Source organism: Aquarana catesbeiana, linkage group LG03, assembly GCF_042186555.1.
Source record: "Aquarana catesbeiana isolate 2022-GZ linkage group LG03, ASM4218655v1, whole genome shotgun sequence".
Taxonomy (NCBI): Eukaryota; Metazoa; Chordata; class Amphibia; order Anura; family Ranidae; genus Aquarana; species Aquarana catesbeiana.
In genome coordinates this window covers 339006193-339022226 of record NC_133326.1, presented here as the reverse complement: position 1 = coordinate 339022226, position 16034 = coordinate 339006193, and the positions used below count along the sequence as shown (strand labels likewise).

Below are 16034 nucleotides of genomic sequence, written 5' to 3'. Positions count from 1 at the left end.
TGCCTCCAAGCCTCTGTTCTATCAGGAGATGGGTTGGGGACTCTAGAAAAAGGAAAGGATCTGAGACGACAGGATCAAACATAATGCAGGGATTAACCCTTTAGGTTCCAAAGTGAGTATAACAAGCATGCTTTACTGCATACACAGACTGATTTTACTGTTATGAGTTTAGTAACACTTTAAGAAGTCCCAAAATCTACATAAAAAAGGAGAAGTCCAGCCTGAGCTCGTTTGGCTGGGCTTCTCTTATAGGTCACAGGAGTGCAATCGTTTTGCACTCCTGTGACCCGTTTTCAGCAGAGAGTGGGCTGAAGTCCGCTCTCTGCTGACTTCACTGGAATCAGTCCAGGCACCATGTCATCACGACAAAGTCTGGATCCGCCAGGTGCCTGGACTGATGCCCATCTCAGCCTCTCAGCGAGCCGCTGAGTGACTGAGACGACCGCTCCCGGCCCCGCCACAGCTCAGCGCTCCGAGTTTGGAAGAGCAGAGAGGAGAGCTCGGATCTGTGAGAACTGAGCCATCGGCGGTGTACAATTGCTCGGTTCCCAGTGTAGAGGCAGTGGGGGGCCGATGCTGCATCCACCTAGGCAAGTATAAATGGGTAAAAAAAAAAAAAAAAAAAAAAAAAAAAACACACTTTTAAATAACTATGCCTTTATTTTGCCAAAATATTGTTTATACCCTCTTCAACATGCACTTTTCACGCAACTTGAAATTGCCACTTCCCAAAGTGTAAGACAGCTCAAGCTCCCCTTGCTCACGCCTTTTCCCAATTCCATGTCCACTTGCGTGTCCTAGCCCTGTCTCTGAGCAGTCTCACGCAACCTGTTGACATAAGCTGCGTGCAGTAGCAACAAGTTTCAGTAAAGAACACAACTTCCTTTTTTATTCCACTGTATATTTGGGTCAATTCTCCACTATCTACTCAACATGGGCTTTGATAAGATTTTCATTCCGCAACACTGTGTGGTTACATGACTGGATTACACTACAATAGGCACCGTGAACACACATTCTTTCTTGCATGTGTGAGATCATAGTGCTACATCCTTGGACAGACAATTGTCGCAGCTGGGGCTGCTGACAAAACAAGTAAATTTTGTCAGTGGGGAATAAGGCATTCAGAAATCTGGTAAGGGGTATTTAACCTTGAAACCGGAAGCAAACGTGTAAAAAAGAAACAACAACAACAAGGGATTGGTCTCTTCGAAGCAGAACTAAAGTCCAATTTTTTTTTTTCTGTTCAGCGAGTAAGGAAGGGATATAACCCCCCCCTTTTTATGTCATCTGCGTCCAATTGGGGGGGGGGGGGATTTCCCTTCACTTCCTGTCCCATAGTGGAAACAGGAAGTGTGAGGAAATTCCTCCAAAGTGAGGGAATTCTAGTTCTGGTGACACCCCAGTGCCCACATTGGAAGATTTCCCCCTGTTCTGTGTCAATTAAAAATTTGTGATTTTTTTTCACTTTGATAACAGTAAAAAGGACTAATAGAGAGGGAGAATCTCCTCAACATGGGTAGAGACAGCAATAAAACCGGACAGGTGCGTTAATCCTTTTCCAGCTATCCAAAACAAAAAAAAAAAAAAAAAAATATGTTTTCCCTTTAGTTATTCTTTAATTCTTACACACTCCTCACTGGTTGGGGGAGGCAGATAAATACCTTCTAGTGTGTATATGTCCCGGCCCCAAGGATACTTTGTATATTTTTTAACTTCATCTTCTGTCCGAGTGGCCTCAGGAAAGAATTCGTATTTAATAAGCTCTCTGTGGAAAGGAGATCAAGGAGAGAGATTACAAATCAAAGCAGAGAAGATGAGAAAAGGCAGAAAATGTAAACTGTATTGTCTGATGCTTTGACAGAAAAACTAAAAAAGGTTTAAAAATCGGAAAGAATTTTTTTTTTTTTTTAACTAAAAATAGTTACTGCAGATCTCATTTTTTAAAAGTGCTATGTGTGTGGATGCGCTGCTCTCATTTATACTCTCTTTCCTATCTATATATATCCTATCTGTTAGACATAATATTATTCACCATCCACCTATTTAAATATATCACATTAAACAACAATCATATGCAAATTGTGTAAATCATATATAAGTCCGGTGGCATGTATCACATGATAATAAAGTTCCTTCATATATGCTTGCAAATCTTCCGTTAGTTTGCCGTGATCGGCGTGCTCTTGTGTTTAATCAATTTAAAGTGACTTAGTGCTTCACCACCACCTGTGAGATTGGCCACTCACCAGATATTTCTTTAAAACTGCACCTTTGGTTCATTCATAGGGATAACCACTCCACTCAAAGGGAACTTCTCCAATAGCTATACTAGGGCCTTAGTGTTCCTCATAAAAATGGATGAAAACGATCATCGCACAATAACGTTTAAAACCTTTATTTCATAAAACACAAAAAAACTATGCACTCACATTTCCAAGTGCCATTATGCCGGCACAGAGCTTTTCCAGCAGTTAGGGACAGGGTGGGCGCTGCAGCCCGGTTCGCCTGGTGTATGCTATGCTGTCTCCGTGTGCCGCTTGCGTTCCCCCCTTGTGTTCGTTCGCGTCCTCACCAATCACGCTCGTTCCCGGTCACGTGGGTGCAATAATCTCCCAGCAGCCTCTACGCGTTTCGCATTCCAATGTGCGTCATCAGGAAGCTGCCGTTTGATTGGTTCTCGTCCTATTTATGTTGAGCCCGGGCGGAAATGACTCTGCCGCCATCTTAGATGTGGGTATTCCCTTAGTTCTATTCTATTGGGACTTCCTCCCTCTTGGCGCCATTTTAACTATGGGCGATTAGCCCATTTCGTAGTTATCCAGTGTACACGCCGTTTCCCCCACTCTACCATTATTCGTTCTTGTTCCGATTTGCCCATTAATATGCTAAAATTTTAAACCAACCCATCTGTATCTGCTGTAGAGGCTTTCACATATTATTAAGTTAATGGCCCTTGTTGGCCCTTAGATGCTTTGGCATTATGAACATCTTATACATTTTTATTCCATGGCTGATTGCCGCACAATATGTAATATGGAACAGCAAATCCTTACTACTTCCAAAAAATATTTTTAAAATACTAAATATGAAAATATACAATATGAATTAAACTAAACTGGAAAATTAAAAATAAAAATAAAAATAAAATTAAAATAAAAATAGAAATAAAAATAAAAAATAAAAAATAAAAATAAAAATAAAAATAAAAATAATAATAAAAAAATATTATAAAATATATTAATAATAAAACTGAAAATACCAAGGATGGAAAATTAATTTCAATATTAATAGTCTTCCAAAAAACAGTTGATGTCGAGTTCCACGTTCAACCCCTGTGGCCTCATCGTGTCCATTTTAAATATCCAATGGGTTTCATTCTTTGAAACCTCCCTTCTCATGTTGGTATTCCTCCAATTTCTTTCTATTCTATCTATTCCGTAAAACTTTAAATGTTGGGGATTTCTACCATGTATGTCCCTAAAGTGTTTTGATACACTATGGTGTTTAAATCCTTTTTTGATATTTCTGACATGTTCGCCTATTCTTACTGACAAGGCTCTGGTTGTTCTGCCCACGTACTGTAGTCCACAATTGCACTCCAGTACGTAGGTGACATGTGTACTGCTACATGTTATCAACTTATCTATTTTATATGTCTGCTTGTTAGTGTTCGACATGAAACCCGTTACTTTCCTGTCTTTCTTATTAGTGGACCTACAGGCTTTACATTTTCCACACCTGAAGAATCCCTTCTGGTTGAAAAAAGTTGACAAACTTGTGGGGGGATCTGGCACATTTTTTACTATTTTGTCCCTAATCCTTCTTGCTTTTCTGTATACGAATGTTGGTTTTCGGGGTAGTATCTTGCTTAGTTGTGGGTCACTACTAATGATGGACCAGTTCTTCCTTATAATATTTTCTAATTCTTTATATTGTGTATTAAAACCCGTGATAAATGGTATGTTATTATCCTGGTTTTTCTTCTTTGTTGTATTGCTGAGAATTACTTCTCTGTCCATATTGGCTACTTTTTTGCGTGTATCCTCCAGTATATTTCTTTTATAGCCCTTTTCTATGAACCTGTCTATCAGGATGTCCGTCTGTCGGAAATAGTCCTCCATTTGGTCACAATTCCGTCTGATCCTGATAAACTGGCTCTTTGGAATGGATATCTTCCACTGGGGGTGGTGACAACTCCCCACTGGTATATATCCGTTCCGGTCTGTTTCTTTGAAGTGTGTTCTAGTCCCGAGCCTATTTTTATTTTTATATATTTCTAGGTCCAAAAAGTTGATTGTTTGTTGATGTACTGTGGCAGTGAATTTTATATCATACTGGTTACCGCCAATATGTTGGATAAACTGTTCCAACTGTTCTTGGCTTCCCTTCCATATTATCAGGATATCATCGATATACCGTTTGTATAGCAGCAAATGTGGCCAGCATCTTCCATAAATTTCTTCTTCCTCCCATTTACTCAGGAAGATGTTGGCCACACTCGGTGCATACTTGTTTCCCATACCCACCCCTTTGATTTGTCTGTAGTATTTATGATTGTGCCAGAAAAAATTATTCCCCATGGCCATTCTTAGTCCCTCCAAAATAAACCTCCTTTGTTTTAATTTTAGATCCGATAAATTTTTCATTCCCCATGCTACTGCTGCCAGGGCATCGGTTTGTTTAATATTGGTATACAACGACTCCACATCTAGTGTTACCAGTAGTGTGGAGTTGTCTACCTTTAAATTTTTTAGATTGTTGATAACATCTTTGCTGTCTTTGAGAAATGACTTTCCCTCTCCTGCTATAGGTTGGAGGAATACATCTAAGTACTCCCCCAACCTAGAGTGTACCGACTCAATGCCACTGATTATCGGCCTTCCTGGTGGCTTGGTTTTACTTTTATGGATCTTAGGGACTTGGTATATCACTGGTATTCTTGGGGCCTCTGTCAATAGGTATCTTCCTTCCTTCTTACTCAGGATTTTATCTGCTATGCCCTTGTCCAGGTATTCTTTTAGTTTCTTTTTTAACTCTCTGTTTGGGTTCTTTTTGAGGGGTTGGTATGTGCTTAAGTCCTTGACTAATCTTTCCAACTCCTTATAGTAGTCCTCTTTTGTTAGGATCACTACACCTCCCCCCTTATCGGCTGGGCGTATTACTATGTTTTTCCTAGTTTCTAGTTTCCTTAATCCCTGCCATACTCTGTCCCTGTTGCGTTTTATTGGTTTGATATTTCTTATCTCCTTTTCCACTAACCTTTTGAACACCTCTATATGTTGGTTAGTGGTGGACCTGGGGTTGAACGTGGATCTGTTCCTCAACTTGCTATGCTTATATACCGTGTCGGTTTGTTGGTATTGGGGTTCTCCTTTTTCCAAAAAATGTTTCTTTAGACTTAATTTCCTAATAAACTTTTGCAAATCAATGAATGCTTCAAACTGATTAAAAATTGCCTTAGGTGCATATTTAATACCACTATCTAATACTAATAATTCTTCCTGAGTGAAAGTTACATCTGTTAGATTAAAAATGCCCTCACCTAATTTTCTCTTTTCCTTTTTGCCTCCCCCTCTACAGCCTCTTTTTCTCTTTGGTTTATGTTTTCTCCAGGTTCCTGGGGGTTCCTGTTCCAACTCCCCCTGCTGGTTTGAAATACCGGCATGGGTGGTTTGTAGGGTTCTCTCCAGTCCCGCCATTCCCCCTGCCACATAGGTGGACCATAGTTGGGATTGTAGTTTGCATTGTAATTATAATATCCTCTCCCTCTACCCCTATATCCTCCTCTCCAAGGTCTGGAATATTGGCCCAAAGGTGGTGGGTAGGTAGGTCCATTCATAATTCGATTCTCTTGTTCAGGTTTTTTGTTTGTCTTTTTCTGATTCGTGGTTGGGGTGTGTGTTGGCATCCTAGTTTCTCTTCTTATTAAATTGGCGATTGGGGTGCCTGGTGTACCTTGGGCCCTTCTGTCTGCACCCACATCTCTGGTGTCCACCTCCTCATTCAGGGATGTGTTTGCAGAGTTAATAGGTGTTTCCTCCTCTTGCCACCTATACACTTTCCCTTCTAAGTAATCTTTTTTGTCCCTTTGGTATTTCTTAACCTTTTTGTTCTTTACTTCATTATCCAATTTGGTTAAAAACTCCTGTAATTTCACCACTCTGGTTTTATACTCATTTGTTTCTACATGTGGTATCATATTAATTTTCCAGTTTAGTTTAATTCATATTGTATATTTTCATATTTAGTATTTTAAAAATATTTTTTGGAAGTAGTAAGGATTTGCTGTTCCATATTACATATTGTGCGGCAATCAGCCATGGAATAAAAATGTATAAGATGTTCATAATGCCAAAGCATCTAAGGGCCAACAAGGGCCATTAACTTAATAATATGTGAAAGCCTCTACAGCAGATACAGATGGGTTGGTTTAAAATTTTAGCATATTAATGGGCAAATCGGAACAAGAACGAATAATGGTAGAGTGGGGGAAACGGCGTGTACACTGGATAACTACGAAATGGGCTAATCGCCCATAGTTAAAATGGCGCCAAGAGGGAGGAAGTCCCAATAGAATAGAACTAAGGGAATACCCACATCTAAGATGGCGGCAGAGTCATTTCCGCCCGGGCTCAACATAAATAGGACGAGAACCAATCAAACGGCAGCTTCCTGATGACGCACATTGGAATGCGAAACGCGTAGAGGCTGCTGGGAGATTATTGCACCCACGTGACCGGGAACGAGCGTGATTGGTGAGGACGCGAACGAACACAAGGGGGGAACGCAAGCGGCACACGGAGACAGCATAGCATACACCAGGCGAACCGGGCTGCAGCGCCCACCCTGTCCCTAACTGCTGGAAAAGCTCTGTGCCGGCATAATGGCACTTGGAAATGTGAGTGCATAGTTTTTTTGTGTTTTATGAAATAAAGGTTTTAAACGTTATTGTGCGATGATCGTTTTCATCCATTTTTATGAGGAACACTAAGGCCCTAGTATAGCTATTGGAGAAGTTCCCTTTGAGTGGAGTGGTTATCCCTATGAATGAACCAAAGGTGCAGTTTTAAAGAAATATCTGGTGAGTGGCCAATCTCACAGGTGGTGGTGAAGCACTAAGTCACTTTAAATTGATTAAACACAAGAGCACGCCGATCACGGCAAACTAACGGAAGATTTGCAAGCATATATGAAGGAACTTTATTATCATGTGATACATGCCACCGGACTTATATATGATTTACACAATTTGCATATGATTGTTGTTTAATGTGATATATTTAAATAGGTGGATGGTGAATAATATTATGTCTAACAGATAGGATATATATATAGATAGGAAAGAGAGTATAAATGAGAGCAGCGCATCCACACACATAGCACTTTTAATTTTTTTCTTTTGAGAATTTTTTGGATGCAGCAGCTATAGATATCACTTTTATATTGATTGATAGAATAGGTTTTGCGCCAGTGACACACACATTTTAGATCTCATTTTTTAACCAGCTTAAATCCTCTTCCTTGGTTGGAACTGGTACTGCTGTCTCTACACATCGAAGGCATCAAAATAGCAGACATTATGCAAATACTCACTGATTGATGTTCGCTATGGTGTCCATCCAGCTCCGCACACGGACTTTATTTCTTACATTAGGTGGATTGCTAAATTCATGTATGATACAGATGTGGTAAGGATATGGTCCACTAAATATCTGTCTCTCCAAGGTCAATGTATCTACCTGATTGGAAAGAAAAATAATTGAGAACTGATTAAAAAAAAAAAAAAAAAAATTATACAGTTTACATGAGGAGTATTGGAGAAGAAAAAAATGGTATGAGCTTTATCCCAGGTCTATCAAATGTCCATGTACAGGCTATAGCCTAGGTTTATCCCATACCCCAATTAATGGCTTCATCAAAGTTTTATGATTTGACCCCTATATGCACTTCCCGAACCACAGCCATGCATATTACTGGTCCATTAGTAGAGTATATCCATTTAACCGTTTGCTGCCAGATCAGTATAGCGTACGCACCTACCGCATGCTTTCAGCTGGCCAGGTCCATACGCCGTACAGTCATATAGGTCACTTCATTGACCATGAGCTTATAGCAAAACTGTTCAGCAAAATCTGCTGAACAGACCAATAACTGATTAGTGGCCAACAAGCTGCTGATCAGAGATAATCACCTAAAATGTAACCTGTCCCAATTTGCTGCTCTTCTGCCCTACAACCCCACCTGCAGTGGACCCCCCTCCTGACTGATCCCCGGTGCACCCTCCCTACAGCACCATTGTTTGGCTTCCCCTCCTCCCCCACCCGCTGGCTTCAACTGCTGTAGGGGCAGAAGATTAGTGTCAAGATTGGGGGGGGGTTGGAAGAGACGGAGCTGCTAAACATGATGTGTTATGGACACCAATGTGGTAACTGACAGCAGCAGGAGCTAATGACTCCCCGCTGCTGCCTCTGTCTAGTGAGAAAGCCTAAGTGTAGCCAAAACTAAAAACAGAAGAATTGGCACAAGGGACATAACTTACCGTCGGTATAATGTGTCCCTCATCCGGATTCTTCTAATTTCAGTAGTAATCTTGCTGCATCCTACAAACATTCTGCCTCCATTAATTACGTTGTGGGGGTTGCAGGGGTTATTACTACTAGTGGGCTATCAGAAGCTCTCATCAAGGGAGTTGGACTATGCCCACCCTTTAATACAGCTTCTGTGAATGACACAGGATCTGTGAATAAAGGAAACAGAGCTATCATCCACCTGCCCCCCCATTCAAAGATCATATGCCATTCATAGTAGCCAAGGTACATCTTCTATGAATGGTAGATTGGGTAGGAAAGGGCAGGCATAGTTGTGCTCTCTCGATGAGAGCTTCTGGAAGTCCACTAGTTGTAGTTAGCTCAGCCACACCAGAAGATGGTAGAGGTGGCAAAATGAATGCGGGTGGGAGAAGTAGGACACAGCAAGATTTCTACTAAAAAACAGAAGAATCCAGACAAGGGACTGTTCTAATAAATGTAAGTTAAGCCTTTTGTGCTAGTTCTTGTTTAGTTTTAAGTAACTTAGGCTTTAAGCTATGTATCCTACTCCATTTTATTAGAAAAGGATGAATTTTGACTTTTAAATTCTGTATCGTGGAGTACAGTACAGGACACCGTTATCGATTCATAAACCATGGGACATCTCCAAGAAATAACTAGAGGAGTGGGCAACAATACAGCTAAACCACGGCAACAGCCCCCCCCCCCCCCAAGAAAAAAACAAGGGTTAACAGTAGAAGGACCTCGCTGCTGGAGCAAGCGACAGTGGAGACACAATAGCCACCTAGCAAACATAGGTTTGGGAGAAACAAAAACAGAAATTCAGGCAGTGGCTCTGATCAAAGGAGTATAGACACTCAATCAGGCAAGGAAGGACTGAAGGACATAGAACAGAAACCCCATAAAAAAGGGACAAAACCACCCAGCTGAGTGAAAGAGTTGGGAGAAAACCCAATGGGAACTTCCTGCAAGAAATTTAAAGTGGAACTTCACTCTCCCAATCAACATTGATTTTTAATCCGCATGCTGCTAGTATTAGTGAATAGAGATAGGAAAGTATATAATTATTTACTTGTTTTAAACTTTTTTTTTTACATTTCTTCAGTTATTCTGGTTTCTTGCCTAGGCAAATTATGTCATACATGCCAGGAGTCTTCAGGAGGGGGGGGGGGGGGGGTTGGGTTTCTCAGCTAAGCACACTCTCCTGCATGCATGCTTGAGGTAAGACTAATGCTACATGAATCATTTGCCCTTACTCAAGATGGCCATGGCCAGAAATGCTATAGGGGTGGTTTTTCAAAGTGATTTCCCAACAAAAAGCATGGAGAGATGGGTGAACGGAGGAGTTTGCTTTGAATAATAAAAATGAATTAAATAGTGTTATTGGTTTGTGGTGCTCAGTTGCAGTGACGATCCACTTTAAGAGAAAAAGGGGGAGACCAGGCACATAGCCATAGAGGTCATGCCTGACCCTTAAAGTATAACTAAAAAACGTTTTATTTAGTTTTGGATAGAGTGGAGATAGATTAGAACACCTGTCAGTATTTTTTGTTGTCTGTGCCCCTGTTAGGGAGATTCACCCTGTTTGTCCTGTTTACCATTATCATTGAAAGTAAAAGAAAATCCCAAATTTTGGGTTGTCTTCAGAAAAGTAACAGCAAGGAAATCTTCCATTAGGGACATTCGTTCTGGTGATATGGGGGTCCCCAAGGAATTCTTCATTTGCAGGGATTTCCTCTCACTTCCTGTTTAGCTATGGGACAAGAAGTGATGCTAAATCTCCACAACGGGACACAGATGGAGGAAAAAAAAAAAAAAAAAAAAAAAAAACTGACAGGGGTTATAACCCTCCCTTACTCTATCCAAAATGAAAAAAAAAAAGTTTTGCCCATAGATCTACTTTAAGCCCCAAGGGGAGCAAATAAAATGCCATGTTGTCTAACAAGACACGACAGAGAAAGAATAGGAGTTCCCAAACAAAAGGAACCTTCAGGGAAACAAGCAGAGAATCAGCTTCCAGGCTACCATGTCCACAAGTGGAAGAAGGAAGGACCAAAGGCAAAAAGTACCACTGCTGGTGGGAACAGCTGTAGAAAGATCTACTTTTACAAGCATCACACAAAAAGGGTACCCCTTTGAATCAGAAAAACAGGGCTTGGTTTGGCAACATAGTCCTCAAAAATTCCCAGCAGGTCACAGGAAAATGTCATCTTCAGCAAAAAGTTACATAGGAGGTGCTCTCATGAGATCCTCGGGAGAGGATGCACAGAATAAGAATGAGTAGAAAAACTCCAGGAGGAGGTTCCTTAGACGACTAAGTGAAATTGTTCTTCTAGAGACTACAGAGCAAGGAAACAATAACCTGCATAAATAAGGATGTAAGGGAGGCATCCAAAGCCAAGGATGGAATACGCCAATACAGGAAATATTTGGGTAGTAGGGATATCAGGATATGACTGGCTGGACTAAGGAAGAAAGCTGAGCTGTCAAGTGCCAAAGCCCCTATAGGCCCCAGATAGAGAGTAAAGGTAATTAACTGAGTAACTCTGGGAATAGGGGGATGCCAACCATTTCCAATACAAAATCAGCAAATTAAGTCTCCTGATCAAAACCCAGGGAGGAAAAGGCAGGGTAGTCGCTCCAGCCCCAAAAAGTAGTTGGCAATCTGCAACCATGGAAAGGGTAAAGGGTGCACCAGGGTTCAGGGCCAAGGCACATGCCATGGCAAAATGGAGTAGCAGTCACTTTAGGTTGTGGAACTAACCTCCTCGGTTGGAGCTTTGCCAGTGCCCATTCACCGGAAGGTAACGGTAAATAACCCACGGTTAATGAATCTATTCCTGTGTCCTGTACTGTACGATAAAGATAAAACAATTTACAGAACTCAAGATGAAACTTACAAAAAAGGACAAAGAGACGTCACTTTGTCAGACAGCTTAGTTACTTTAAATGGATAAAACTGACACCAAGCTATTATAGTTTACAAAAAAAATAAAATAAAATAAAATATGTTACTACAACTCAAGCACAGGAATATAATGAACATAATATACATACTGTATATTAATCACATGCATCTACTAAAAAACTATTTTTTCTCATGACAGTGGAACTTTTAAAGTCCGTGTTTCTCAACCTTTTTCCAGTCAAGGCATCCTTTAAAGTGGTTGAAAACCCTTACAGACAAAGTATGTAATAAGGCTTACCTGTAGCTACTGTGGATATCTCCTAAACCTGCACAGTTTAGGAGATATCCCCTGTAGCAGCATGTGCCGACGTCATCGGCACATGTGCACTAAAGTAACAGCTCGTTAGTCCCATTGCTTCAGCTGATGTGCCGTTACCGGTGGCTCCTGCACGCATGCGCAGGAATGACGTCATCGCGGCTTGGGCCAATCACAGCGCCGGAGCCCACAATACCCGTAAATAACTCCGGGAGACATGTTGCTGGGCAAAGCAGTGTGCCGGGACCACTGCGGGGGATTCGATCCAAGGTGAGTATTTCATAATGTTCTAGTATGCTATGCATACTAGCGCATTATGACTTTGTCTTGCAGGTTTTTTTGGTTTTTTTTTTCGTGAGTTTACAACCACTTTAAAAATTATGGACAATCTTGAGGCATCCCATTCTAAAATGTAAAAACTATTCTAATAGTTTTACATAATGCAGCAACATCCACACATGTAGGACACCCAATGTTAGAGACAATTTATTCTGCCAAAGCAAATACACTTACAAATACAAACTAGTACTGACTAGTATTTCAATGTTTCTCTTCTCCCTCGATGTTTCTCCATCACTCAGCTAACGTGAACCCAATGCTGATGGAGAGGGGCTGGGGAGGGTCAAATAAGGATGCTATGCAGTAGGGTTGTCCCGATACCGATACTAGTATCGGCACCGATACCGAGCATTTGCCCGAGTACTTGTACTCGGGCAAATGCTCCCGATGCTTCCCCCGATACCTGGAAGACAGCTGTGATCGGCGCGTGGGGGAGTTACAAGATTCTCCCCCCGCGGCTTTCAGCAGCTTTAGTGACATACAGCGGTGATCGCTCACCGCTGACTGTCACTGCATCCTCCTCCATGCCCCCTCCGTTCCTCTACCCCCCTCCGCTGTCCCTCTCTCCTTCCCTGTGTCTCTCCGCTGTCCCCCTCCGTTCCTCTCTCCTTCCCTGTGTCTCTCCGCTGTCCCCCTCCGTTCCTCTCTCCTTCCCTGTGTCTCTCCGCTGTCCCCCTCCGTTCCTCTCTCCTTCCCTGTGTCTCTCCGCTGTCCCCCTCCGTTCCTCTCTCCTTCCCTGTGTCTCTCCGCTGTCCCCCTCCGTTCCTCTCTCCTTCCCTGTGTCTCTCCGCTGTCCCCCTCCGTTCCTCTCTCCTTTTCTGTCCCCCTCCGCTGTCCCCTCCGTTCTGCTGTGTCTCTCCGCTGTCCCCCTCCGTTCCTCTCTCCTTTTCTGTCCCCCTCCGCTGTCCCCCTCCGTTCTGCTGTGTCTCTCCGCTGTCCCCCTCCGTTCTGCTGTGTCTCTCCGCTGTCCCCCTCCGTTCTGCTGTGTCTCTCCGCTGTCCCCCTCCGTTCCTCTCTCCTTCCCTGTGTCTCTCCGCTGTCCCCCTCCATTCCTCTCTCCTTCCCTGTGTCTCTCCGCTGTCCCCCTCCGTTCCTCTCTCCTTCCCTGTGTCTCTCCGCTGTCCCCTCCATTCCTCTTTCCTTCCCTGTGTCTCGCCACTGTCCCCTCCGTTCCTCTTTCCTTCCCTGTGTCTCGCTACTGTCCCCTCCGTTCCTCTTTCCTTCCCTGTGTCTCTCCGCTGTCCCCCTCCATTCCTCTTTCCTTCCCTGTGTCTCTCCGCTGTCCCCCTCCGTTCTGCTGTGTCTCTCCGCTGTTCCTGTCCGTTCCTCTTTCCTTCCCTGTGTCTCTCCGCTGTCCCCTCCGTTCCCCTCTCCTTCTCTGTCCCCTCCGTTCTGCTGTCTCTCTCCGCTGTGTGAATGTCCATTCACATAACTGATACATTGTAATCTCCTGTGATTACGATGTGTCAGTTTATGAATGGAGAGGAGCCGCTGTCTTCTCTCCATTCATTCTCAGTGCAGCTGAGGCTGCAGAGAAAGGGACAGGGGAATCTCTAGCCTGTCTCTTTCTCTGTCTCAAGGGGGGAGATATCAGAGGTCTGTTAAGACCCCTGATATCTCACCAAAGCCCCCCAACAGGGCTGATAAAAAAAAAAAAACACAAAGAATAAAAAATATTATTGTAAAAAATAAAAATTGTAAAAAAAAACAAAAACAAAAAAAACACACATATACACCGTTCACCCCCCCAAAAAAAAAAAAAAAAAAAAAAAAAAAAAACTGTCACGTGACATTAAAAAAAAAAAAAGTATCGGTAATCAGTATCGGCGAGTACTTGAAAAAAAAAAGTATCGGTACTTGTACTCGGTCCTAAAAAAGTGGTATCGGGACATCCCTACTATGCAGGCGACTGGTCGTTAGGATGCCGGCATCTAGAAGGTTGTAATGGTGTACAATGAAAACCTGTGGCTTTATGTAACTAAAAGGCAGGCTTCGTGCATACGCTGGCATGTATACAATTTCTGGCAGTTTTAGGCATTTTACCAAGGAACTTCTGAAGACAACTGAAGCCTGGGCACCCCATTTGAAAAAGGCTGTTTTAAAGTGGATGTAAACCTTCACATATACCCAGTGAAGTGAACAGCCTCAGATGATACACAGAGATGAAACAAATCTCCCTACATAAGTTTTACAAATATATCTGCCGTCTTCAGCTTTCTACATTGTTTAAAAAGTGCACATTGTGTTAGCAATGCCTCTTCCCACTTCAGCAGTGGGAGGGGAGCCTGGGCATACACTATGTGTGAGCTGATTGGAGGAAAGGTACACCCCCACACAGTCAGAGGAACAAAGAAACTTGCAGAGCTGTGCTGTGAACAGAGCAGTTTCTGCTAATCTAGTTATAGCACCCACTCAACACAAATTTCCAGCTACTTTTATCTCCTGTGTCAGAGAGCTTGTCAGAAGTTATCAGGCTGATAACAGAGCAGCAGAAAGACATGGGTCTTAGAGCTTTGGAAAGAGATAAGAAAACACTACAGATATATGTGTCCAGGTCACATTTCATGAAATTGGGTTTAAACCACTTTACATTTTCAAACAAAACTTTCCCAGTTATCCAATTCAGTAGCAGTTGATAAGAAATGAGCATTTGGGAAGAACTGCAGTTACTTACTTGCTGCATTGGACGTAAGTAGATTATGCGATTACGTTCAGGAGGCATTCTAAGAATCTGGTCCAATACCTGTTCCATATTTAGCTTTTTACATTGTGCATAGTCAAAGCGATTCACAATGGGAGCATTTTCAACCTTTAAGTGCTTTAAAACACGGCATCGTGTTGCTTTAAAAAAAAATAAAAAATATATATATATGAAAAAAAGGATTTACACAGTGTAGAAGTTTTTATTTGCTCTCTATTTATTAGTCCTCATTTACATCAGTGCGATGCAACATTTTTTGTGTGCGTCGTATGCCGCAACAAAAGTAGTTCAAGAACTTTTTTGCACTGAGCCAAGCGTGTTTTGTGTGCCGTGTTTTGCCATGTTTTTTCGTGTGATAAAATGTAGGACTGCCAAGAAAAAATAAATAAATAGCACTGTGATTTTAGATCTATGGAAGGGTAAAAAGTGCTGCGCTATACATGCACATCGGTATACAGTGACTTATTCAAAAAGTGACAAATTTATTTAGTAATTTAATTAATATAGATGGTGTGTTTTACAATCCTGTCCAGACCATATATATATATATATATATATATATATATATATATATATATATATATATATATATATATATATATATATATATATATATATATTTATTTATTATTTTTATATTATGAATAAGAATCCATATGTAACATCAAAAGAAAAATGTTCACAAGCATGAAGAGCCCAGTGCCACACTTCAGTATTGATAGAAGAAAGCCTTATTACTCCAAAGATCACCACGGTGTGTAAGCCGTCACCAGTATATAGGTTCAAATGCGCTTACTGGATTGTGTGGACTCAAATGTTATTAACAGAGTCAGATGGGCATCAGGACACTGTGCAGATCCACCATCCGTTCCTACGTCAGTCACGGTAAACTTCCCGCTCAGTAGGTCAATTGTCATAGAAGCAAAGAGAATCTCCACATAGTGCAAAACCATTTATATCGAATTTGTTAAAATAATATTGCACTTATCCAAAAGGGAAAAAACAGGCATGTCCTCATAAAATTTAATAGAACGTAGTAAATCGAACGCAGTGGTTAGATGTACATCAACCCGACATGTTTTGTCTAATAAGACATAATCTGGAGTCTGAATATCCCATCTTTCACTGCGTTTATATAGTAATAACCATTAAAATCACTAAACATTGATTTTTGCCATCAGTGACACTTCCTACACCTCGGGAATAGCTTACAAGATG

General features: G+C 41.7%; 1 protein-coding gene across 1 annotated transcript in view; it reads right to left on the bottom strand.

Annotated features, from left to right (window-relative positions):
* FBXO38 (F-box protein 38) overlaps nt 1-16034 on the bottom strand; it is a 125209-nt gene that overhangs the window by 24453 nt on the left and 84722 nt on the right. The window contains exons 18-20 of the mRNA XM_073620553.1: nt 14790-14956; nt 7597-7742; nt 1665-1768 (exon numbers count right to left, since the gene is read on the bottom strand). Of these exons, the coding sequence (XP_073476654.1) occupies nt 1665-1768; nt 7597-7742; nt 14790-14956 (417 nt within the window). The remainder of the gene's footprint in view (nt 1-1664; nt 1769-7596; nt 7743-14789; nt 14957-16034) is intronic.